The sequence below is a fragment of the Coffea arabica genome, chromosome 4c, assembly GCF_036785885.1.
Source record: "Coffea arabica cultivar ET-39 chromosome 4c, Coffea Arabica ET-39 HiFi, whole genome shotgun sequence".
NCBI classification, from domain to species: domain Eukaryota; kingdom Viridiplantae; phylum Streptophyta; class Magnoliopsida; order Gentianales; family Rubiaceae; genus Coffea; species Coffea arabica.
In genome coordinates, this window is record NC_092316.1 from 15,193,198 (window position 1) to 15,220,769 (window position 27,572).

At 34.5% G+C, this 27,572-nt stretch overlaps 1 protein-coding gene across 17 annotated transcripts; it reads right to left on the minus strand.

Annotated features, from left to right (window-relative positions):
- Positions 1-7,273: 7,273 nt before the first annotated feature.
- Positions 7,274-12,667, minus strand: LOC113740007 (uncharacterized). Of its 17 annotated transcripts, none has more exons than XR_003460372.2 (6): positions 12,123-12,667; positions 11,926-11,999; positions 11,535-11,827; positions 10,551-10,631; positions 7,681-7,820; positions 7,274-7,599 (listed from the first exon to the last, which is right to left on the minus strand). XR_003460372.2 is itself a non-coding variant. In XM_027267470.2 (4 exons), the coding sequence occupies exons 1-4, from the start codon at positions 12,435-12,437 to the stop codon at positions 7,344-7,346; spliced, it is 792 nt and encodes a 263-aa protein (XP_027123271.1). In that variant the 5' UTR covers positions 12,438-12,662; the 3' UTR covers positions 7,274-7,343. The 17 variants fall into 17 exon arrangements, 1 of the variants encoding a protein (XP_027123271.1); XR_011813098.1 differs by having other exon boundaries at positions 11,535-11,843; XR_011813095.1 differs by having other exon boundaries at positions 11,535-11,999.
- Between the last annotated feature and the right edge of the window lie 14,905 nt (positions 12,668-27,572).

A 27,572-nucleotide genomic window follows, 5' to 3' on the forward strand; every position in this document is an offset into this window, starting at 1 on the left:
CATGGCTTGAGAAGTCTTTCATCGCTTCAATGAGAACCTCCCAAGACTTTAGAAGTCCATTTACCAAGTTTCAATGAGAGTTTCCCATAGCTCTAGAAGTTCATTAGAGAAGGCGCAACCATCCACTTCAATGAGAGTTTCCCAAAACTTGAGACGTCCATTCACTTAGCTTCAATAAACACTTCCCCAAAGTTTGAGAAGTCCGTTCATCTAGGTTTAATGAAAGCTTCTCAAAACTCGAGAAGTCTATTCATCTACCTTTAATAACAATGGCGATGAAGAAGACTCCAAGTTGGAAGCACGGCAAACTCACCAACACTCATGAATGCATGATAGATGCTTTCAAGATCAGACACCGACAAGCAGTTCTGCTGACTTGAAGACGTGACAAACCTATTCAAGACCCAGATGATGGAGTAAAGTTGTACCAAGTTGGAGGCACTGTGAAATCTTTAAAGATCAAAGAAGTGTGGTGAGCCTATCTGATGAAGAAAAATTCTACTAAGTTGGAGACATAGTACGCACTTCACATTCATGACAATGGAGCAACATTTCACCAAGATAGAGGCTTGGTGATTGCATTCAAGACCATGACAATAGAAAGATCCTCTACCAAGATGGACGTACGGAGAACCAATCCAAATTAGTGTCAAAGTGAAAACATTCTTTCCAAAGAGCAAAAGCATGGTCTACCACTTTAAAGTGCATGTCAATTAACGATGAGAAGATTTTTTTAAGGTCGTGATTGGACTCAGAAATTGCCCTCTCAACTGCCTATATCCTAAATAAGAATCAAGTCACGCATAATTCCTTCCATTTACAGTTTAAACTCGTGCTAGCCAGAAGCAACATGTAGTTTAAGCACATGTGTCAAGGAGCGCTTGAATCTATTTTTGATTTGAAGATAGTTTTTCACTCATGTCAACAAAATTTGATATAATTTGCAATATATAGGTATTGTTATACTCATATCAAGCGAGTTTGAAGCAACTTCGGATTTGAGGATAGTTTATGCTCGTGTCAAAGAGAGTGATTCGACTTGGAGACAGTTTAAACTTGTGTCAAGGACTACATGTAACTTAGAGACTTTTTATACTCGCGTCGAGGAGATCTACAACTTGGAGATAGTTTAGACTCATGTCAGGGAGCACATGCAACTTAGAGACAATTTATACTCATGTCGAGGAGATCTACAATTTGAAGATATTTTAGACTCATGTTAAGGTGCACTTGATGAGTTTTGATTTAAAGATAATTTATCCCCATGTTAAGGAGAATTGCAGACAATTTAACTCTTATTAAGGAGTGTTTGACATGTTTTTAGTTTGAAAAACTTGTTGATGCACAAAGTTAGTATGATTGGCACTTTCACTTTCATTTTCAAGTATAATTTCTCCTTATTGAGTCAACTCCATGACTTTATCTTTGAAGGCAAAACATCTCTCTGTGGGATGACCAGTCGAGCAGTGATACTTGTACTAGTTTGGGTTAATGACTTGCTTAGAGTCTTCAAGGCATCTTGATCTCAGTAACTCAATAAGTTTCACTTGTAAGAGATCATCAAACATCCTTGGGACATCAGAGTCACTAAATGGATATTGCTTTTCTTGCATATCTTTAAAGGCTTTTCTTTTGTCCCCACCATCTTGTGGATGACTAGACGTTAGAGTCACTTTTCTTCTTCTCTTTAAGAGATTTTGATAGGTGCAATACTTGCCATCATGGATTCTTCAAAATTTGTAAAAGTATTGCCCCCTCCCCCTTCCCCCCTGCCTCCTGATCGCCTTTCTTTGATTGTGACTTCTCAGGAATAGGTGGCTCTTGCCCTTTAAGGTTCATCTCCAACTTGTGAGTTTTTGTTGATAACTCATCAAAAGTCTACAATTGTATCCCTTGTAAAATGTATCGGAGTCCCTAATGCATGCCTTGAATGGACATCTCTATTGCAAATGATTCAGAGATTCGATTCTTCCAATTTAGAGCTAAAGTTCTCCAACGCTCAACGAATTCGACAACTGGTTCATCTTTCCATTGTTGTGCATTCGAGAAGTCGGTCATGCTAAAAGTCCGTCTCATACTATAAAAGCGATTCAAAAATTCTTGTTTTAACTACTTCCAACTATCAATAGAATCAGTTCAAGATCAACACATCAATCAAAGGCATTACCCTTTAATGGATGAATGAATTACTTGGCAAGCGAATTCCTATCAGTGCCAGCATTTTTACATGTCTCTACAAAGTGTGCAATGTGTTACTTAGGATTACCCTTGCCATCATATTGTTGGAACTTTGGTGGTTGGTAACCGTCAAGTATCTTTAAACCATAAACTCTTGTAGTGTATGGTTTGGTATAAGTGTTGAATGTCTTAGTAGCTCCAACAACTTTGTCTTTGATTGCACCTTCAATGAACTCCTTAAAAGTGTCAACATGAATTGTGCCATCAGCAGAGATTGAAATCTCCTTCATCAAGTATGATTCGAAACATTTTTTTTTCTCAACTTTTGAACATGTTTCAGCTCATCAGGCATCTTCCATTGCTACTTAAGCGTGTTTGGACTATTCTCACTTATGCGCACCAGCATGTCCATTAATTTGGCAATCTTAGCGTCTTGGTTTTGCACATGAATTGTTAGTCCTTCAACAATCTTGGTTAAATTCAAAATTTAATCTTTAATAGCTGTAATGTTGGTCATCATCACAGGCATCACCACAAAATTGGTTGAATCACTTGAGTCATTGAGTCTTGAGTCATGGTCATTCTCGTCACTAGGCAATATGTTAAGATTCTTCTCTTGGTTACCAATAGCATCCTCATTAATTTTTTCTACAAGTGCCTTCGTCTTGCTCCTTGTCATGGGACCAACATCTTGTGCCTCTTTATTTGTAGGAACAACAATGGTTGAATCTTCAAGGCCAACACTTACCTTCTTTGAGTCCATTGGTGAAGTCTTAAAATACAAACTTGTAGGAAAAGAAAATGTGAGAGGTAGAGATCGTCCAACCAAGCTCGCCGAAAATTTGTAAGCATAAATTTCGTTGCATAGAATAAAAGACAAGAAAGCTGATATAAATGTCAAATATATTAAATCAAATAACAAGAGGATTACAATCTTGAAAATTCTTTGAAAATTTTTGAATCGAAGAAATTAATTCTCTAATTCTTCTCTTCGAAAGACTTCAATCGAAAGGCCAAAAAGACTTATTCACGAATCAAGTGAGTGTGACGCCCCGAAAAAAAAGAGTTTGAGAACCCGTAAAAAAACCCTAATCTTTTCCGAGGGTTTTATTTCCTTTAATAGCATGTTTTCTGCATTTCCTGGTTTAGGAAATTTTCTGAGGAATTTTTATGAGTAATTATAGTTTTTAGATGGTTTTTCTAGCCTTGGAGAGTTTTTGGAAAATTAAAAATATATAATGGACGTGGGACCCACTAGTGCGAAAAGTTCGAAAAAATTCGGCCAATAAGGTTAAGTTTCGGATACTGTGTAAAATTTATCGGGTGTTAAGAGATAAGTCGAGAGTGAGATTTGATTGATGTGAGAGGAAAGAGAAAGATAAGATTGCATTTATGAAGGTGACAAGTGTCACCACTACATTGGTTTTGGCTTAAGAGTTACTATTCACCTTTTTGACTTTTGACCCATTTGATAAATATCTTCAAAAATTGCCCAAAAATCACCATTTTTCACCTCTTGTTGGCCGGCCCTCTTAGCTCAAGAAGGAAGAAAGCTTCTTCAATTTTCAAGCTCCCAATTAGCTCAAATCAACCAAAACAATTGCCTAAATTAGATTCTACTCCATAAAATCCTTTCATTTGGTACTAGTGAGTGTTGTGGTGAAGTTTGTTTGAAGAGCTAAGGTGTCCAACATCTTCCTTTCTCTTGTTTCCTAGGTAAGTGATGGTTGAACATCCTACTACACCTAATGATGCTTAAGTGATGCTTAGTAGTAGCTAAAGTGATGGATTATGTGAATTATTTCTTGATTTGAAGTGATTTGGTGAAGTTTTCCATTTTATGATGAATTTTCTGGTTTAATATGAATGGGATGTTGTGGCCTTGTATGATGAATGGTAATGGTTTAAAATGACTCTAGTAGGTGTGAATTGTTGATAAATGCAATCAATTTTGGATTTGGATGGAAAATGGAAAGTTAGGGTTCATAAACCCCTAATTCTGTCCGGTTTTGGATCATAGGGTTAGAGGCCGAATTGGACTTTGCTCAAAACATGAAAGTTGTAGGTATTGATGAGTTTGAAGTGCCTGCAAAATTTCAGGTCATTTGGATTAGTGTAGAGTGAGATATGGTGTTTTTACTGTTGCTGTTCTGGGTTGATCAGAATGCGAAAACTGCACTTGTAATTGGCCATTTTGACTGGAATTGCTTTGGATTTGGATGTTGGTGTCTTCTGATGAAATGTAGCTGGATGTCTTAGCTTCCATATGCCTTTGGAATCAATGCATTTGGACCTGTACAGACCGAGTTATACCAATTACAGCATAGTGGGATTTGTGAACCTGTTTTAGTGGTTCTGGTTTGGTATTTTTGGCATATTTGACCTAGTTGTGCTAGGATTTGGATTGAGTGGCCTTCTACATTGTTGTATCCCTGTTTCATAGCTTCGAAACGGTGGGTCTTACACCCCCATCCGATAATCATAGTGAAATTGACACCATTACCGCAAAATGACGTCAAAACTGTTTTTCTGGTTTTGAGCTTAACCTTCATTTCCGGACTTTTCCCTAGCTTGACTTGTCTTTGTACTACTTGGAGCTTGCTGAATGGATATTAGATGAACTTATTTGTGTGACTTTGGGACTGGCTGAAGTAATAATGAAGCCATGATGGCTGGAAAAGTTAGCAAATGTAGGGGAAGTGCTGTCCGAACTTTGAAGGGACTTGTTTGCATTGGGTTTGTGATCTAAGGCTTGGATTTGAGCAAGGCAATGTTATATGATGGATGGTTTCTGAGCCGTGGAGGTGAGTGACCCTAAACTGTTTCCAAAGTTACTTATGAACCGTTTCTTGCACTATTTACTTGTTTGCATATCATGAGTGCTTGCATGTGGCCCATGACATGTTTTGGCTTAAATGAGTGCTTGGAATTCGTGTGCTGAACACCAACGTCTCCACCTCTGTGTACTGTTCATCTGGAGCAAATGGCTCCCCACTGACTGTTTACTGTTAAATGTTTGTTTGGAGCGTTGGGTGTTTAAGTACAACGATTTCGCTGGCTCACGAGAGCAATAAGTGTACATTTGATCTTGAAATCATGACATCACTGAAATGAACGACTGTGAAACTGAATTGATTACTGATTTTAATGGTTACTCGCTGAGCTTCTAGCTCACCCCAAAAATGTTTTATTTCTCCCCCCACAGGGCTCAAGGCGAAGGAAAGTTTGGAGTGCTTATTCACGTGACTGGATGGCTTATATCGTGTACAGTTTAAGTTTGGATCTATTTTATGTATGAGTTGGTCTTGTGTAAATATGTGAAATTGATATGGATGTAAGTATACGTTCCACGATTGGAATCAGTTTCCGCTGCATTTGTAATATGTAATCATTGGAGGATTTGATGTAATTTTGAGATTTATATTGTAATTGGGTTGAGAACTGTAGTCCCGGCGAGAGCTGGGCAGGCGGTCCGCCGAACCCTCTGGTTCGCCTTAGGGGGAGGTGGGGCCGTCACAGTGAGCATTTCCTACAATTTGATCGTAGAAAATAGATGAGTTAATGATGGCGTTGAATACTTGAATCTTTAAGTTTTCAACACGAACGAAAGGAGGACTTGTTTAACTTGATTTGGATTTGGATTTGAGGGGAAAATGGTTCTTAAGAAATTTTGACATAGTTTCTCCAGAATTAGGAATTTCAATGTATCCTTGCTCTGAAGGAAGACCTCTATTTATAGTCAAAATATATAGGATAGATCTTCAAGAAAAACCTCTAGAACCCTTTTGCGTTTGGGTGACTTGTAACTTAAGAAATCAATTTAACTTGGGCATTTATGATTGGCTGGTCCAAATAGTTTACTGTGAATAAATCAATTAATCGACTTCAATTTAAATGGACATTACAAATTTGATTTGATTTAATAGCCCATACAATACTGGCTCAATTCATCAGTCCAAAACATAATACACTTCTTTAATTTAATCAAGATTAATTTAATTTTGATTAAATAAATTTTCTTTGTCTACAGGAAGATAGGAGCCATATGATTTTTACATGTTAGTTGTATCTTCTACAACTTGATTTAACAAGTCATTTTTTTACGGCAAATAATAATTGAAGTAACAATAGACTCATTGTACAACTTGGTTTACTATAATACGACCAATAAATATCACGGCTATAAGCTATCTTTCTTATAGTAAATAATGCTTGACGTCACAATAAACACAAATCCGCAGTTAGTTTAGTATAAATGTTACTACCATGAGCTATTGTTGCCTTGTAGCACCATTCTAAGGGTGGAAAATCACATTACTGTTATGTAGAGCGACGTTCTGTAATACCATAGGAGAAAATTGTCACTCTACCAGAACTGTAAATATTTCCTACATAGTAGTATTGTAGCCTTGTAGCATCCATTTTCTATATTTTTTTGGCTCTTCCTGCCAAATTAAACTGATTGACTTTCTTCTTTCCTCTTTCTTTCTTTTGCCTGTGTTGGTTTGATTAAACTACGGGTACCGATCAATTTTTAAGAGTTCAAACTCCTTGAATGTCATTCTTTAGTTCACGTGCTATTTCGTATTTAGTTCCTCAGATGACAATTGTTTGGGCAAAGACAATTTACTGGACAAAAGGCTCTCCCATTCCCAGGAGAATGGGCTGATAAGATGATGAACAACATATGGAAAAAAGAAATGTAAGCATATCAAGTGACTTGATTTCCCTTAAATTTTGTTTCAACTTCTGTTTTCATTTTTCGTTATAACTTTTGTTGAACGAATACATTTTAGTTTTACAAAAACACCAAAGGTTTAGTTAACCATTGCACTTTAATTATGGATGGAAGTTTGTTGGCAAATGAGATATCTGAAGGATCATAAAGATGCAAAACTTTGCCTTATTAAGATGGATACTTTTCCGACTTTCCACAGCATGAGAGACACAAGAAAAGAAGATTGATTAATTTATGTAGAAATCAAAACAATGATAGAAATTTTTTTTTTTTTTTTTATAATTTTCGAATAGAGATGAAGAATAGTCATTAATGTCTTCCACATGCATCAGAAAGTATCCTGCTCATGATCAATGCTTTTCAACAGAAGAGACCCTTCAGATGAAGGTCATATGCCATTAACAAGCTAAACCATAGTGATTGCCAATCAAAGCGGAAGCTGTTCTGATGTTTCAGCAAAATCTCTAGTGTTCATAGACATAAAACACAGACAATGGGGCAGGAAAAAGTAAATGCTCAGAAACACAATTACACCGAGATCAGCCTCTTCACCGACTGCTGGTCGACGAGGACTTACCAAGTATATCTGGCTAGCACACCATAATGAGTACAGGACTGCTATTGTCAAGATTAATCTTGCAGACAGATTAGACCTGGTTTTTAGAGATCTCGAGGACTTCACTCTGCAAGATTAATGAAGATTTCACTAACTTCCTGCAACCGAATAGAGCTAAAAATAATTCAGTAGTAGCTCTAGGGCTTACCTGTTAATATATATAAAACCTCCAATCAAGCAAATACAAAGGAAGCTAATCACAACAACTGCATCTGGGGTGATTGGTGCTCTGCCTTTCCACCAACCTGTGCTCAGTATCCAAGTATACATTTTAGACTGCCCGTTTTCCTATTTATAGAGAAGCAACAAAGACAAAAAAGGTTATGGATTATTCCATTATCAAAATGTACAAAAGAATGGGATAAGTAGTACTAAAGAAGACGAACTTGCATGATGAACAATGAAAAACAAAAGATGCAAGACTTAAGGAAAGTTTATGGCCACATCTACGAATTGAAATTCAACCACCACCTGAATCTGATGTGGTAATGACTCTCAAATCTAGCCTATTTCGTCTGCTAATCAGTCTCCTAATCTAACCTGTCAGGGATCCTAATAAAATAACAAATCTTTCAAACCAATGGGATTCTTCTAAATTAGATACAGTAAGCAAAGAAAAAATCTGAATACTGATCAATAATGCACAGTCCAATCTGAATTTCTTTGCCATTTCACTTGTTGGATTTCCGAAAGGTTGAGGTTGCAATACAGATGAGGAATCTGAGTTACAATATACACTAACACTTTAAGGTGACTAGAAGCAAATAGGGATAAATTACTCAGTGAATAAATATATGATTTAACACGTTTACACTCCAAAACCAAAGCATGCCCACTAGCAAAAACATTTGTTTAGCTTTAGGATCCAATTGAGCTGTACAAGGCAAAACATTAGTTAAAACAAATTAGAAGCTTGGTCACTGATTCTGCTAATATACACATGAAACAAAAGGAGTCTCTACAAAGAATTTGCTGATATCAAAGCCAGATGCTAGACAAATCAAAATCTGCTGAATAATTGACAACAATAGATAACTATGTGCAAAAGAAGATCTAAGTTCAAAATCCTAACTGAAGCTCCAGAGTTGAGCAAAATTCCATACTTCAGATTAAAATCAAAATTCTAAAAGTTTTAACAACAGTATTCATATTTCATTTTGCAATTTCTATTTCTACAAACTGGTGAATTCAATAATTGTAAAGGATCCATGATGCAATTCAATTGTAAAGAATAGTGATAACTTTCTACCCTGTAGCTTGATGAACTATTCCATTCAACATAAAATTTAGATTAGAGATAAAAAGACAATATTCTCCAAACAGGATATGCAAAGTGGACATTTTCTTCAATCCAAAAATAAGATGTCTTTCTCAAGAGAAATTTGTGTTGTAGAAAGGGCTTATACCACTACTGCATGCACTCTTGAATGGATATATACAGAAATCAATATGCAAAGAGGCATTGACAATTAGCAGTGCCATCTAATAATCCAACCTTTTCTCCTTGTACAAAGTCCATGAACAAAGTCCTTATTGATCTTACAGTAACTTAAGGGAGTTTTTCTTTTCCCCCTGAGGGGGAAAGCAACGCTAGGGGGGTAACGTTCCGATCTTGTAGCTATGATCTTATTGTTCTTCTTGTTCTTGTAAGCTACTCTTCTGCTTATACTTTCTATAGTATTCCTTCTGGTCTTTATAGAGCTCTAAGAGTTCTTGTGTAGTTCTTATTTAGACCTTCTTTAAGTATGCTAATATGGGGCTCCTGCCCTTACTGAAAGGATCTGCTGCAAGGATGAGGTACACATATCTTAGAGTGCACGGCTAGAAAATTCTAATGAGTCATCTAGGTGTATTAAATAAAATTCCCATGGCTCCAGAAGGAAAACGATGCAGCAAGCCATCCACTGTTAAAGGTTTCCACGCAGTCATATCTAGATAACCAGATCACAGATTGATTAGCAAAAGTTTACTGTACTACCCAGACAAACACACATACCTTTTTTAGCTGGTTTTACAGTCCCAGGTGGTTATGATAACAGGAGAAGGGTGAAGGCATGGCAGTTCTACCCAAAAGGGCATCTTTTACTGCATTGGCTGTTTCAGATTCGTTAGCACTGATGTTTTCAATTACTGCAGTGCTTCTACTGTTTATAATCAGAGACAAAGCCTTTCTTTTCTTGTTCAGTTAATTTCATGAGAAAAATGAAGCCATCTCCTAGACTGTCAGCAAAGCCATGAATATTGCCTAAAAAATAATGCCAGTCTATTCATATATTGTAGACACGTAAACTTCAAAATCTAACAAATTAATAAGTGGAAGAATATATTGAACTTACAAAGATATGAAAATAATAACTTCAAGATATGCAAGTCAACTTACGTAAGGCAACTTCTATGAACATTCAGATAAATTTTTTTTTTTTTTACAGTAAGGCTGTTAAATTCCCCTGCTGCTACTTTAACTTGCTTTACTAGTCCGAATTATACAGGATGGATCATTCAAAAAATTGATCAGTACAATCAAATTAAACAATTTTTGGAGGAAAAAAGTAAGAAATAATAGTAACAATTTGTTCCTCTCCACCCTTTAATTATATTCCCTTTTCTTTTCATCAATGTTTTTGTGATTTTAAGCAAAACCTTCAAGTTTTATTTTTTCTTGAAATCTGCAAAAACAGAAATGTCAAAAGGGTTCATTACTTCACACTAGCAATAAACATATGGGGCCGTTTTAAACATATTTTTCCTCTTTTATAGGTATGCCACAGATATGGAGCCATCCTCGCAAGAAAATTCTGTTTTGGTCCATCATTATCACCTAGATTAACCTTGAAGCATGACGAGCATGTCCCTCTCTTGCAAAATGGACAAAATTATATGTCATGAAATGAAAGAAATAAAAGATACACCACACAGCATTTGATAGAGTGAGTGAAAAAAGAAGAAGAAGAAGAAGAAGAAAGATAGACCACCCAAGATATTCACCAGCCAATACAAATATACTTCACTTAAAATTACCTCAAACAAGTGGTCTAAGAAAAAATGGGACAAAGAACCTGCTGACACCAAGTAGAAGCACTGCCATCTTGTAAGAGGTACCTGTGCACCAAAAAAACAGGACAATGAAGTTAGATATCGGCTTAAGAAATGATCTTCTAATGGCAAAGAAATGTAACATAAAGATCTATACACTAAGAATCAAACCTTAGGCAAGAATCAAGATACCAATTTAATACTAGAAAAGAAAATGCCAAAGTAATTAGTACCACGTTGCAAATGATATAATTAGGTTTAGCTGTACAAATATGGAGCTAAATTTTGTACTTCTCATAACAAGCAGCAGGAAACAGTTTTCGCTTTTAACTCCTCATGTACTCGTTCAGACCAACTCGCTATGGAAGGTCTGAAGTAAATAGCATTGATAGCTTTGTAATATTGATTCATAAATTTTTGTTGGATATTCAGTTTATAGCAACAGGGCACTAATTAAAAATGTCATATTGGTCTCAATGCTTAATTTCTTACGGAAAATCAAACTTTATTTCGCTAACTTCAAATTATGGCAAATGCTTACAATGAACAATGATATATGATGTGCTACCACAGCAGCACAATCCATTCAAGTACTATTTTGATTAAAATGGTTACTCTGTTCTCCTTTCAGACCTTTCTGAGTTTGATCTTTATGCTTTCCAATAAAGTACAGCCAATTTACTCTCCCATATTTCCTTCATAAGCAAGATTGTGCGCTGAGTCTGACACAATTTAACTATATTGGATGTCAGTTAGTTAGATTGCCCGTTATGCAAATATTCTGAATCTCTTTCTCACGAAGCATTTCTGAAGCAAGACACAGCCAGCAGACCTGTTTGATCCTAAAAATTCATAGATCCATTGCATGCAGTCTTACAAAATCATTACATTGCTTGTATGTCCATTTGGCAGGTAGTCACATCACAGAAAAAGGGTACTGAAAAACAGGCAATTCTTGGAAAACGTTACCAATTCAAAGCCAAAATTTGCATAGCACTTATTTCAACTCATCAGCTCATCATTATGGCCCCTGATCACATTTTTTCAACATAGTAATGGTTTCGCTAAAATTCGAAGCTTCTTTGTGCTCCCACAACACCTAAACTTTTCCACTTTTTCACCAAAAACTTAGGAGCCGTATGGTTCACCTTCGGGAATGGGTATCAAAGATCCAATTACTACCAGTACCTGTTGTACCTGTTTACGTCATTGCCCCCCACATGATCGGTCTAGAGTTGGACTTGTCTTCATTACATTATGACCTAAAACAATTTAAAACTGAAATCACAAGTTAGCAAATGAGAGAAGGCACACTTCAATATCTTCATCCTGCATGGGAATCATTACAATAGCTGTTTACCAAACACGGGCATGGGTATCGTTGATCTGGACGCCCATTTCTGGCCCCCTACTGGGAATTAAAGCGTTCATATCCTGATAATATAAAGTTCAATTTCCAATTCTTCCACAATCACCACACACGAAACATCAAAAACCAAAATTCACATATACACTGCATCAAGAAATGAAAATTGGAGGAAGTACTGGGTAACCGACCCCAGAAATGGAATCAAGAAGACCCCTACGGAGAAGAATTCTGGAAATCCAGCTGTACAAGACTGAGAAAGGGAACCCCAGAAGGAGCGTGTAGTAAATGGGGTGATGGATGAATGATTCTGCAGCAGAGCCCACGGCCCGTCCCAGCCCGAGGGTGGAGGTGAGCCACTCCGAGAAGGAGCCCATATCCGGCCCGAAGAAAGCATTGATTGCATACACGAGGCAGTGATGCGGGCTGAATCGCCCGTTGGATATGATCATCAGGGCTTGACCCGCTCCAAGTGTGTACATCATGTGGGGGCCCGGACCCGGCATGGTTGTTTAGGTGAAGGTTTGGCTACTGTCTGGAGTTGTCAAAGAAGCAGACAATCAGAAACTCAGAAACTCAATTGCTTGGTTGGTTGACCAGAAGTGAAACAAAACAGGAGGAGAGAAAAAGAAGGTCAGAGTAGGAAAAAAGGGAACAGAAAGCAAAGACAAAAGCAAAATAAGTAATACAGAACATAAAACAGACTGCTCTAACAAAAAAATTTCTGAACTGAGAGCAGAGCTATAAATATTGCATAAAATTAGATAGAGAAGAATTGTTACGGTACGTATTTTAAATATTATTTTATTTACATTATAAATATATTTTTAATTATTTTTTATCTATTCAATTATTCTTTTATTTCATATATATCATATCACAAAAAAAATATTATAATAATTATTTCAAATATTCAAATAATTTCCTATCCAATCACCCCTACTATGGTTAGTGACCAAAGGTTTTGACTCCGGTTCGTTCATTCAGCCGAATAAGTTTTTGAATTAAGAATCACGAATCAACTTGAATAAGTTTTTTGAGTTAAGAATCAAGAGTCAGTTATTATTGGTCTGTGCTGTTATAAATTATAATAGGTTAATTGAGAATCAATACATTATTACCGTTATTGTATTCACTTATTTTAATTTTTTTAAGTGGGAGGTTTTGGAAAATCACCTACTTATGATTTCTTTCATCTTAATATTCAACCTAGCCCTCTTTCTATAGTTGCATTTGCTTTGTTGAGGCAAAGTGCGCTGAAAGTCGTCAAACTTTTTGAAAGTTTAATTTTGCCCAATAAATTATTTTTTGTATCAAATAGCCCACAAAACTCCTAAAATGGTTCATATAACCTATTCTGTTAACTTATGTAGGAGTATAATCGAACTATTCGAACTTGAATCAAGTTAAATATTTGAGTCATAGTTGTTAAACTTAGCCCAGTCCAACAGTTGAACTGGTCATATGACGCTCCTACTTCTCCCAAGAGTATCCGCGGAATGTCCGTTCAACTCTCGTCAGGACTCGATACAAGTCAAATTTAAACTTAAAGATACACAACCAATAATAAAAGTCAAAATGAAGAAAAGTCGCTTCCTTAATGGAACATTCAAATCTTACATCATAAGTCACCAAAAGTACATCAACTTTTCCCAAAATACAACCACTAGAAGTCGACTAATCAATTACATTCCAAGATTTTAATCAAAAGTAATTAAGTCAGCTTCTTCAAAATTCTTTCCATTCCGAACTTCTGTTAAGGAAAACAAACTAATGGGGTGAGCTAACGCTCAGTGAGACAAAAAAAATATGCAAATACATAGTTCTAGTAACAATGATATTTGTACGAGAAATAAAACAAGGAAGTTCAAAGTAACCCATAAATAACATTAACACACTTAATAAAGATACAGGAGCTCTCAGGAGCTAGATTCTACTCGTTTCGCCAAGACTCGATCAAATATCTCCACAGGATGACACTCTGTCAAAACCGGGTGGGTATTAAGTCCGTAGAACTCCACTTACTCTACAATTCCCATTCACCGTTACACCCCCTGTCCCGGCCCCGCACTTCTTTTATAAAAGGCACTACTCCACGAGTATGTCAAGCGAGATCTCTTAATAGATCAAGCTTTTGATCATTTCATGGTTCACCGAGCTTCTCGATCAAACCCATGTTGGCTTGAGTCACAAGGTCGGCCAATTGAGATTTGGGCGTCCCAGGATTTCCATTATAAGTCGATGAGATTCACTCCAATCGACAAATACAATTATAAGCCGATGAGACTCACTCCAATCGGCATATTCAACCACAATTATAAATTCAACTATGAGCAATTCAATTATATAATCAACTAAAAGAGAACGAGTGTGATAAAGTACACACTCGACTCAACAATTGTAAATCACTTAATCAATAAGAAGTAATTCACATAATTGGCAATTATTCATGCACTTGACACTCACCAATTCAAAATAAGTGAGTAAGTGCAAATAAGATCTTTAGTAGTCAGCTCCGAGATTCTCTTCAAGATCCTCTTGAGCACCTGAAAAAATAACAATTAACTATCACTCAAAAATACTTACAAACCCCTTGCCAAACAAGGAAGAATATACACTTACGTAATACTAAGACAATGTCTTAAAAGAGTTTTAATATCTCAAAAATCGAGATTCAAAAGTGAGGATTTAAACACAAGAGAAACTTGCATCCTCCATGAAAATGAGTTTAAAACGGATGATCGATATCGAAAGACAATGAAAAGTTCTCAAAAACTCATTTTCCAAGAAATCATGAATTTTCAGCTTTGTGAGATAAACTTGGTAAAATCAGATCTTGAATTTGGTACTACCAAAAATGGAAAAATTTATACCGTTGAAAGCTAGATTCAAAATGCTAGAAGTTCCTAGAAGACACTCTTCCAAGATTCTAAACAGAAAGCATTCATTTTTCAGCTCAAAGTTGCTGATTCAAGAAAGCAAGACAGAACCAGTCTTGGTTTTCGGCGATGTTTGGAAATTTGGTAAAATTCCCAGAAAATGAATCAATCTCTGAAATTTATAACACAATAAGATTCCCAAACAAATTTTCAAACACATCTAATGGAACAAAATTTGGAGTTTTGAGCAACAAGATATAACAGTTTAAAAACGGTTTATTTTCACGGCCTGATCAGTGAATTTCTAGATTTGAAGAGCAATCTCTGGGGCATCATTTGGGTATCGAAATAGAATTGAAATTATGCCAAATTTGGTACACTTAAACCTCCATATATGGGCTACCTCTCTATCAAAATTTAGATAAAAACTCGTACGGGAAGGCAGTTAACAAAATGACCAAAGTTTGTGAAATGTTTCAAAGCTAATCTACCATCCTACTTCTCTTTCTTTTTCAAACATTTTGTCCAATGAAATCAGCCCCAATTCATTCCATTTTTTGAACCAAGATTCCAGAAACATTTAATAAGTAATTGATGGTTAAATGACACTAAAATTTTTGAAATATAATATCCCAAAACAGATTTGACCATTCGGTCAGCAAGGAAGGGAAAAGTTTCCAATTTCCAGTTTTGTCGCATTTTCGAAATCAAACCATATCTAGCTCCATACAACTCCAAATTGAGAATGGTTTATGGCGTTGGAAACTAGGTTCAAAATTATACAATTTATCAGAAGACTTTGTTTTGAAAATCTTTTCACAAGTGGGACAAAATCGAGCCACAAAATGCAGCTTCCCAGTTTCATTCGAACACATAGGCAAAGCAGAATAGCTGAATTTGCCGATTCACTACGGATCACTCAAAATGAACTAGAAGGGGATTTTTATACCGTTGGAAAGCTATGAACGTCTAGTTTTGAATGCCACAAACAGCACTCAATTTTGACTTTTGTACAAAGTGTTACATTCGGACAAAGAAGCACTGTCTGAGTACCCTGCTATGTGTTTTCCAGATTTGAATCTTCACCAAAACTCAAGTTTTGCACAACCATTCAATACGATTTTTGAAAGGCACTATGTACACACAATATATAACATATATCCATCAATTTCACAGCCAACCAAGCATCAAAATTTCGAAATAAAACAGAACAACATGGACAGAATTTTTGGCCAGCTTGCCTTCACAACTTTCCTTCGATTTCTCTCCACTTTCTAACCGAAATCATTTCATTCATCACATAAACAACCATAATCAAACATTAAAGCATCAAGTCAGCTACCTAAAGGCCTCATCAAGACAGCTAGCCTATGATTTAATGCGAAATAAATGGTTTCCTAAAGTCCGCTAGCCTACAACGCGGTTAGGGTTTCAAACCCGTGAAGATTAACCGCTAAACTTTGGAGAAATGGAAAGATTAAAAAGAGGAAGTGATTACCCTTGGAACCCTAGATGAATATCAGATTTTTCCACCAAAAAGTCTCCAAGAAAATCCACAAGATTGCTCCTTGCTCCTAGCTAGAGTGGTACTCCAAGTTGTGAGTGATTTGGTGGAGGATTTGTGAGTGAAATGGAAGCTAGAAGATGAAGTTTCTTCCTTCCTTTTTCTTTTCTTGTGTTGGCCGAGAATGGAGAGAGAGAAATGAGAGAGTTGTGTGTTGTGGCTTGTCTTGGAAGATTGGAGGGAAAAGTAGCTAGAAAGATTTGCCAAAAAGTCAACTTTGAATAATTATCGGAATAGGGTTTCGTACCACCAATCTCTCTCGGGTTTGATACACTCATGCACTAATCCTCCAAGATATTTCCTTTAACACTATAATTGGTCACACTTACTAGTCTAGTATTAAATTCTTAAATCTCCAACTAGTCGCGTGATGCGACCTTCAAGAAACTTTCGACGTGCGCGCGGTAAAAGATTAATTTGAACTCACTCACCTCTAATCTCTCAATTAACTTTTCTTAATCTACTATTAATCATTCTTAATTCTCTAAGATTATTGTACTCTCGGACCGAATATCGCCTCAAAAAACGTATATTCGCTATTCCTTATTAATTGGGCCGCAGAAAAATTAATTTTGCTAATGGGACATTTTAAAAATATAAGTAAAGCATTGTTCCATGTAAATGGATTTAAAATGGTTGAAATAAATTATTCAGAGTAAACGGTTGAATAAATAATTAAATAAACCAGTAAAATAAGATAAAAATAAGTAAATTTTTCGCGTCCTCACAGGTCACCCCTGTGACCCGAGCATTAGATTGAACCGGGTCTCTAGTTTGATCGAACAAGCAATTGATCGGACAAACCCAGTTGACCCAATGGTTCAACCGAAAATCCGCCCGATTTTCAATTAACCCAGTTTACTTTTTTTTCTTAATTGTGGGTCATTGTTTTTTTTATAAACAAAATGTATATATGCTTTTGATAAGATTTGTACATTGAATCTTCATTTATATATATATATATATAGATTTTACCACTTGCTTAGTTTTTATTTGATGAATATATTTTTATAAACTTGTTTATTTTTTTATTATACAATTAATCCTTTTAACTTTTAAACTGGCAATATTTGATTAGTTAGAAAATTACTTTGTTTTTAAATAAAAAATAAAATAATGAAAAATAATGCTATATTTTTTAAAACAAGCGATATAAATTTTTTTTATATTTGACTATATTATTTATTTATTTAAAAGTATGATAAAATAAAATTAAATCTTCTATTAATATCTTTATATTTATTATATATATTTCTAAGTATAATAATTAGTATCTTAAAGCACTTTATTATATATGTTATGTATATTAAAATTACTATTTTATATTTATAAATATTAAATTAATACTCACCGGTTCAACTAGTGACTCAATCCCTTTGTCGGATTCCTTATCGGGCTAGGTTTTAAAACTCTGACTTGAGTTCGAACCCGAGCTCAAACTTGAGTTCAAACTCAATCAAATCAAATCCAATGGAGTTCAATTCGAGTTTAATCAAGCCTAATTGAGTTTAAGTAATATAAATATATTTTTTATATAATTTTAAACCAGGGACAAGATAGACATTTTACACTAATAAATAAAAATTAAATATGAGCACGTGTGTGAAACGTGATTGACTTCGATTAAATTCGACGAGCTTTCAAACATCACATATTAAACTCAAATTCAAACTTGTCAAGCAGTTCAAGTTGCTCTAACTCAAACTCAAGCTCAATGTGAGCTCGAGCTCAAATTTTAACTGAATAAGTTCTCGAGCTACTTGATTAGGGATGGCAATGAGTGGACAGGCATCAGCACTACAGGGGGAGTTATGGAGCAGGTGCGGGAGCAGGTGCGGGAGCAGGGGGATTTTTCTGCCCCCCGTTTAAAAATGGAATGTAGGATGGGGAAGAATACTCCCACCTAGGGCTGCAAACGAGCCGAGTCGAGTCGAGTTTTGAGCTAATCGAGCCGAGTCTCGACTAAATTTTACCAAGATCGAGCTCGAGCTCGAGCTCGACGAGCTGGCAAATTTCGAGCTCGAGCTCGACTCGAATCAAGTCGAGCCGAGCTCGAACTCGAGCTCGAGCTCGAAAAAAAATAAAAAATAAATATTTTATTAAAAAATAAATAAATAAAATAATATTTTTTTCTTAATAAATAATAAAATATTAAGGACATATACGTAATTTTACTATGAAAATAAAAAATAAAAAAATATATATATATAATATACGTAATTTTATTATTAAATAAAAATAAAAATAAAAAATATATATATATACCCAAGCTCGCGAGCCGGCTCGCGAGCTAACGAGCTTAATATTCTGAGCTCGAGCTCGAGCTCGAGTTTGACTTGAGCCGGCTCGAGCTCGACTCGAGTTCGATTAACATCGAGCTCGACTCGAGCTTGACTCGAGCCGCTCGCGAGCGACTCGATTCGTTTGCAGCCCTACTCCCACCCAATCTTCCGTTACTAATATAAAGTAAAAATTTTTTTGTATATAATTTTATACATATATACATACATATAATATATATATTTATCCTCTATATATATTTATATTTATATTTATATCATAATTTGTATGATACAAATGATTATTTTATTCTTTTCAGTTGACCTCAATTTTTATACATATTGTAATTTGTTTAAACAAATATGAGATTCGCAATTAAAAGTTGAGAAATGAATTTAAAAAGATCAATGTGATTTTTACCCTTGATTTCGCATTGAATATTTAACTAAGAATCTAAAAGGTAATTTACAATGTGTGCGAGCGTGCATGCGTGCGGGGTGTGTATATGTAATGTCAAAATAAAAAAATAAAAAATAAAATTACACAACTGGGGAAACTTGCATGGATATGCGGTGGGCTGGGCAAACAAAGCGAGGGACAAGACGAGATGAAAAAACCATTAGAGCTTGTGCGCATGAAAGTCGCGCCAATTCTTGAATGGACATTTCCGTCATCTCGCACCTTAGATCCTTAGGCTCTTGTCGATTATCCATTTCCGCCGGTAAAAGAAACCCATCACTATTAGATTTTATTTGCAAATTACAAAAAGGATAATTTTAGACACCTCCCTTGAGGTTTCTGAAAATTTCACTCAACTCCCATAATTACATCGAGGTCCCTTGGTGCTGTAAAATCACTACAATATCCTTTACTTACTAGTCATAATTTATTAAAAAAAAAAAAAACTCTGCCACTGCTGACTACACCTTGTATTCTTCCTCAATCAACCAACGGCTCAACCATGGATAGCCCATTGCAACTCTCTTTCACCCTCCTCTTCTCCTTCTTCCCATAAGCCCTGATGCTACCAACTAAATCATCATATTTTCACACGACCAATTCCCTATTTCAATGGTTGTTCCCAATCTTCTACTCTTTTTCCTTGTCATTATACATTAGACCATATTCTTTATTTGTCTTTTTTAAATAAATCTTTACAGACACTAGCAAATTGAATTGCAACTTGTGATCGAATTTTATTGTCAAGCTAGATGGAAAGGCAGACAATGGCCGTGATAAATAAAATATCACAATGACGGCTGGAAGAGAAAGAACTACTAAACGTGGATATGCTCTTTTATATGTTATTCAGCCAAAAAGAAAAAAGGGGAAACAATTTCTAGGATATTAATATTAGTAGCGTTTTTAAGTTTCCATTTTTGGTTTGCGATTGCTGGTGGTGATTTTTCTTCAGAAATGGAATTTGGTCCCACCGTTGGGCTTCAATAGATATAGAATTTGATCTTTGATTTTCATGACATGGAAGTGTTGCTCTTAATCTTCGTATTAGTGTGGTACTGGGTTAGATTATTTTGTGAAAGGAAAGTGCAGCACTGGGATTCGCTTTTGAGGCATGAGATTGATCAATTTACCATTGGTTTTAGGCAAGAATTGAGGTTGCATGCAAGCTTTTGGGTTCGGTAGTTTCAGGTAGCAGAATCGGTAGAAGCATTGGATTTAGGCAAGAATTGAGGTTGCATGCAAGCTATTGTGTTCGGTAATTTTAGGTAGAATCAATTGTCGTGGAAGCCTTTGAGCAGCGGAGGATTTAGTTGCAGTATTTGTTCTATCGGATAGTTGGATGGTGGATTTGCAGTGGCTATAGCAAGTGTTATCTTAAGGTGATGACTGATAAGTAGACCACTTTTTTCATCCCTTTTACTGTAACCAAAAGGGTATTTCAGGATATTGAAAAAAGTATATAGGTAGTTGGGTCTATTTACTGTTATCTAAATAGTGAAAATAGTGAATGTAAGTAGAGATGTTAATCGGGCTTTTTGAATCGGGTTTCAGTAAATTCAAACTCAGCTCATAATTTATAGGGTTAAAAATAAAAAAGTCATTTGTGCTATACCTAATACATAGAAAAATTCCGTGGTTTCAAAAAATACAAAACGACATTTGAACTAAATTGTAAACTAATAAAATTCGTTAAATTTAATGAAAATTACGGTTTTGATCGTTAAACTTACTGGATTCCATTAAGTTTAACGTTAAATTTACCGAATTCTGTTAAGTTTTTCGTTAAATTTATCGGATTTCATTAAACTTAACGAATTCTGTTTGTTTACAATTTATTTCAAAACATGAGGTGTCGTTTTGTATGTTTTGAAATCACGGGAGGCTTTTCTGTATATTAGGTATATCACAGGGGTTTTTTTTTTTGTTTTTAACCCTAATTTATATGAATTTTTGAATTTCGGACTTTTTGGTTTTGGGCTCATATTAAAAAAGTTCAAGTACAACTCACACTATTATATGAGTTTCGGGTTAAATCAGGTTTGACCCAAACTCATTATTAAATACATAATTATATATAATATATATTTTATAATTATAAATTAATACAAATTTACATATATATATATATTATTAATATTTTATGCCGTAATACGTATTAGTATTTAAGGTATACACTAATGTGTGTGCAACTAATATAAAAAGTATTTGTGAAATATTTTGATTATATTTATTGAAATCATTTTCGAGAAAATTGGTTATATATTTTGAAAATACATATGTAAAAGTTCACCAAAATAAAAGTTATAAAAAGTAGTTATTTGGTATTTATTCATAACCATAATTGGTAGTTGCTAATTAAAATGAAGATTTGCTAAATAAGATGACAAGTAGAATACAAAAAATTACATGTTACTTGGTAAAAAAAAATCATATTGGTAGTGAGTAATTATCAAAGATAGATCGATTTTTGTTTATATCAAAAGTTCCCTCATCATCAAGGGCAGTTTAGAAAGTATATAAAGTGACAAATTTTTATTTACTCAAAACCGCTTCCTCTCCCTTTTTATATAGTATAGATAATTATAAATTATAGATATTATTATATAAATTTTACAAAACATAATTATACTCATATATAGGCCAAACTTTAATCGGATTTGATCCTAGCATGGTCCAAACTCAATTTACATTAGTTCGAGTCTTATATTTAGGATCAAACTCTAACTGACCCAATTAAAATTTAGATTCAGTGAGCATTTTTCGGGTTGAACAGGCCAAGATCGGGTTGGTCTAACCTTACTGGCAGTCCTAAATATACATGCAATTTCCAAAATTTGAGGGGCACTTCATGCAATTATCATAAACCTTAGGGATGGTTTGTGAAATTATCCCGTTACAAAATGTCAAGGCATCTTTGAAATCTTCCCAATTGCGGATTTGATGTGACCAGCACTGTCAAATCTTTCTTGACACATCGAACCAAGCAAGAGAGTATTTTGTTTGTGGCGTTGACAAAGTAAAAGGACTAAGGAACTAAATTTACTTAGTTTGAAATTCATTTTATTTTCTCATAAAATTGAAGAATGAATGACGCAAATGTTGGAGATTGATTGTTGAAGAAATGTGTGAAAGAGTTAAAGAAAATATTGTCGGGTCTCTGAGAAGAATAAGGCCTTGTTCTCGATTACTTTAGATTTTACAAAATTTGATTATAAAAATTGATTATAGAGAATAATCATAATCAAACAAAACTACTCTTTGCATGAATACAAATTTTAATTTTTTTAGTCATTAGAAAATTTATAATTAAAATACAAAAGAAACCACGAACATCACAAAAATTAATTATTTAAAATTAGAATCTATAATCAATTAAATTAATTAATCGAGAAAAAGTCCTAAATAAATTGGAGAATGTTAGAGATAGAATTGAGAAACTTGGTCCAAATGTTGATAAATTCCAGGGAAATGAGCAAAAGCTGACTGAAAGAGTTAGGACTGCTAAAACATGGGAAAGAATGTTGTCATGGGCTGCGCCACATAGGCTCAAGTTGGGACAACTGTCCCCACTTAATTTTCAAAAAATCCCATATCCTGTCTATGTGTTGTAGATTTATAATCCCAAAAAAAATTGAATTATTTTTTTATACTTGATAATATATACACTATCATATTTCGATTAAAACTATCTATGCTGAATTTGAATTTCAAATATAAATTTCACTGACGTGACATTCATCTAATCATAATCATGATAGGGCATACATTACTAGTACATATAGATTTATTCTAAAAAAAAATTATACATTTGGGTCAATATTAGATAAAATTAAAAGTGCCAAAGATCTAGAGGTTCAAACATTAAAACTCAAAAATTAACGTTTTTTGTCTTATTAACATAGATAGAAAGAGCAGTTCAATATTTGGGAACATATAAATTTTTACCCACAATTGAACATTAATTGAAGGGAGGTGTTTGATAAGGGCAATTAGTTATTTGATTTATATGAGAGATTAATCTTGTTAGTTGATTACTTTTTGATCCAATTTAATATAGATGTAATAATCATCTTATTTTCATGTTTTTGCATTTAAAAAATGCAGTGATCTACTGATTTTTTCCCCTTTTTTTAATGTAATTGATGTGAGTAATTTTTAATAAGTTTTAATGAAACCAACCCCCAATAAATCAAAACTCAAGAGCTTCACCTATTTACTTATTACGGACCAATGATCAATTTCATGAATAATACCTTACAATGTTAAAGATTGACTCCGTTTACTATGAGGCATTGGCTCCGCCCTTGAATGTTGTTGATTATAACCGTAGGAAGATAGGTGTTCCTTGTGTCCAATTTATTTCTTGAGGAGTCAATTGGTAAGCACCTGGGATCCTCAGTTGTTTATGCTAAATGTCCTGTTTATTTAACTTGTTATATGCTATTTATTTAAATTTCTTTTATCCTTATAAGATAAGTGAGGTTGACACTGAATTTAACATCGAGTAATGGCACGGAGGATCCCAACTGATTAGTAAGGGGCTAGCTTTCTCTTTTGCAGCTTGATGAAATTGAAGAATGTAGTGTCGGTTAGATAAGGCTGTGGCCTTTTCTACGGTACATGTTACAACTAGGGCCTTGTTCGGCAAGCAAGTTTTCGCCCAAATTTGTCTGCTATAAGTTTTTTAACAACTTTAACTACAGTTTTTAAACTATACATTTTAAAATATTCAAAAATTTACACATTTTAAAAATTTTTTCTACAACTTCTACGGTAAGTTACAGTAAGATTTTAGATAAACACACAAAAAACTCACTTGTCAAACGGGGCCTAAATGGAATAGGAAATGTTGCCTTGAAGGTGTTCGATGGAATGAATCTAGTAGTTTTATTGTATTTTGTAGCAGACAAGTAGTTTCGATGAAATAAATCCCCGCCCGATTTAGGGTATATATTTGTGGTTTTTGATCAATCTTTATTGCCTCTTCAAAGAATACTCTGTTAGCAAATGAGCTATTTCTGCTTTGCATACTTTATTAACAAATGAACAATCCTGTCTTGTATAGATTGACTGTCAAAACCACCTGTAACAAAGAATGGAGTACAAAATAGTGCAACGAGCAAATGATGGAAATATCCATTCACGTGCACGAGTTCTGTTAGTTTTCATAGCATACCTTAGCATAATGGGTAATATGAACCATTTTAAGAGTTCGATGGGCTATTTGGGTACAAAAAAATAGTTGAATGGGTGAACGAGGCTTTTGTAAAGTTTGATGACCTGCACTTTATCCAAAATAGTACCATCACATAGAAGTTGATTAAGTGTAATAAAATACTGCCATAAAGCTTCCAATTTTACCAGCAAGACAAGCTCTTGGCGTAACATATCTCACCGACCTACACAAAATTTCCAATTCCACGGTTGCTTTTATAATTAGGCAACCACTATTGACTCAACAAAATACCTTTAGAAAAAACAAATTGTAATAAGTTTTTTAAATTTGGGATATCAAAAAATGATACTTTTTTAGTTTAATAGACCAAAAAATTATTCCCGACTCTAAAGCATCACTTTATTGTTGTTTCCTCCTACCTCTTTAATTACTTAAGGAAAAAAGAAAACAATAGGGACAAATTTATTGAAAAGGTTGCACTAAGAGACAAAATATAGGCCAACGTACTGCTAAGGGCATCAATCGTATATTAGTAGTAAATTTTGTGATAGGGAAATCGTTCAAAATGTCCATCATATTTTGTAAAATAAATTTTTTCAGATTTTATTTTAAAAATAATAATTTTACATCTTTTATAAAATTAAATCAATAAAATTTGATCCCAACTTAAATTTTTGACCACTTTTTACTCTAAATTCATCACGTGACTTGCACATGGTTATTTTTTTAAAAGCAAAAAGGTTAGATCCTATTTGTAGTTTAAAAAATGACCTAATCTATATGTATTTTTGCCCCTAAAAATGTACAATATGATCCTAACCATATTCATGTTTTTCCTTAAAAAATGGGATCAGATCCAATTTGTATTCATTTATTTCACTAAAAAAGTGGGATCTGACATTTTAGTACATAAAAAATGATTATATGCGGATTACATGATAATTTCAAGTTAAAAAGTTGTCAAAACCCAGGTTGGGATCAAATTTTACTAACTTAATTTTGTAAAGGATGTAAAGTTACTATTGTATAAGTGAAGGGTGAAAAATTTTATTTAACTAAATGCGAGGGATATTTTGAATGATTTATCCTTTTCTAAAAAAGAGATCGAATAAACTTTATTTTTATCATTTTCTATTAGTATTTTATCCTACTTTGAAGATATCAAGGACAAATATTTTGTCATTTTACTCAAACATGCGTGGATATTTTGTCTATTTTAGCTAATGCTAAAAGTAGGATTAGAGTTGCATATATTTTTAGGAAAAATCATCAAAAGCCTATGTTGGGACCAAATTTTACTGGCTTGATCTTATAAAGGATATAAAGTTACTATTTTAAAAGTGAAAAACGAAAAAATTCATTTGATAAAATATGAGGGACTTTTTGAACGATTTTCCCTTTTGTGATTCATGCTTTTCAGATTCACTTAGGAGAAGGGCAACAATAATGTAGCCAAGATCGTAATTGTTAGAATTCATAGGTGAAATTTAAGTGCTGAGTTGGCAAATGTCCAATAAAACTTACTTATGCTTAATACACACTCTATAAATGTGAACATGTAGCAGGTCTGGCGCATTGCTACACAACCATCTAGCCTTCTTCATCGGGTATATAAAACTAAATATTTTCCCAATACTTTTCCAGGCTCAAGAAGGATCACGGCCTTCCTGGTCTTGGGGCGGACTATGTGAGGTCAGGAAGTATATTGAAGCAGGAAGCAGATGGCGAGTTGGTTCTGGCCAATCTATCAAAATCTGGAAAGATAGATGGCTTCCACAGCCATCGACTTTTAAAATCGCGTCACGGTCTACTGCGTTGTCAGAGAATTCCACAGTTGATTGCCTAATAGACAACGAACGAAAGACTTGGCGAGTTGACTTATTGCAGGAAATTTTCTGGCCTTAGGAGATTGAATTAATTCAAAGCATTCCAATTGGAGACGCTCAAAACAGGGATAAGCTAATCTGACACTTTTCAAAGAATGGATCTTTTATTGTGAAGAGTGCGTATCACTTGATCAAGCAGCGATCTTCTAATTGGGAGAATTTGCCATCAAGTAGTAGTACCCTAAAGCAAAGTGTTTGGTCTCGGCTTTGGCACTTGAATCTTCCTAAGAAAATTAAAATTTTCTTATGAAGAGCATGTAAAGATATACTGCTAACCAGCACAAAACTCAATACTAAAGAGCTCCATTTAGATACCCTTTGCCCTTTATGTCTCGCTCTAGTTGATGATATTGATCATTCCTTCTTAACTTGTCCTGTAGCTGTGCAATCATGGGTGCTTAGTTTCTTGAGCCAGAAAGGTCAACTGCAATCGGCTGATCAGATTAAATCTTGGTTTCCCAACTTTCTTTTGCAACTATCAAGTAAAGAGATGGAATTGGTGGGTGTTATTCTTTGGAATTTATGGAATAATCGGAATGGAGTGATCTTTGATGGGCCCTCCAGAGATCCTCTTAGCTTGGTCTCCCTGTCCATAGCATTCCTAAATCAATTCCATGAATCAAATTCCAAAGACAAGTTCAATATACCAAACCCTCTCCAATCAAGGTTATCAATAGGTCATTGGATACGACCCAATGTAGGTTTTGTTAAGGCAAACTTTGATGGAACTGTGTTTATGGATGATAAATCATCAGGGGTTGGTGTTATTATCCAAGATGATAAAGGAAGTTTCATTGCTGCCCTTTCCAAAAAAAATTCTTGGGATATTGAAACCAAATGTAGTTGAATCATATATGGCCAAACATTCTGTTCAATTACAACATGGTTTGGGTTTCAATAAGATTGTTTTGGAAGGAGATTCACAAAAAGTCATCAAAATGCTGGACCATTTGGAATCTGACGATTCATCATGTGGTTTGTTGATTGATGATACCATTGTCTTATGTCAAGATTTCATGTGTTGGGAAATTTCATGGATTTCTAGGTCGTTTAATGTTCCTGCTCATAACCTTACTAAGTATGCTGTTAATCTTTTAGATTCTTGTATATGGAGAAACTCTCCTCCATCTTTTATTAGTTTTGCACTTGTTGCAGATTTAATCTCATGATTAATAAAATTATTTTATTTTATTATAAAAAAAAGTGTGAATTAAAAAAATTAGTGTAGCAAAAGACAAAGGTTGAGTCCAATTTTAACATTAAATAGGAGTTAGTTACCATCTATTTAGTAATTGACATTGTATGATCATAAAGAAGCCCTCATATTGTCTTAACAACATTATGAGGAGAACGGTATATCTAGCAACGATTCGAATAATGGATGTCTAATAAAT

Coding starts and splice junctions, on each gene's coding strand:
- LOC113740007 (XM_027267470.2), bottom strand. CDS start 12,437: ATGCCGGGTCCGGGCCCCCACATGATGTACACACTTGGAGCGGGTCAA. Junction 10,632..12,122: donor TTCTTGATTCCATTTCTGGG/GTCGGTTACCCA, acceptor TTTGGTGCACAG/GTACCTCTTACAAGATGGCA. Junction 7,821..10,550: donor TCTTAGACCACTTGTTTGAG/GTAATTTTAAGT, acceptor CTCTATAAATAG/GAAAACGGGCAGTCTAAAAT.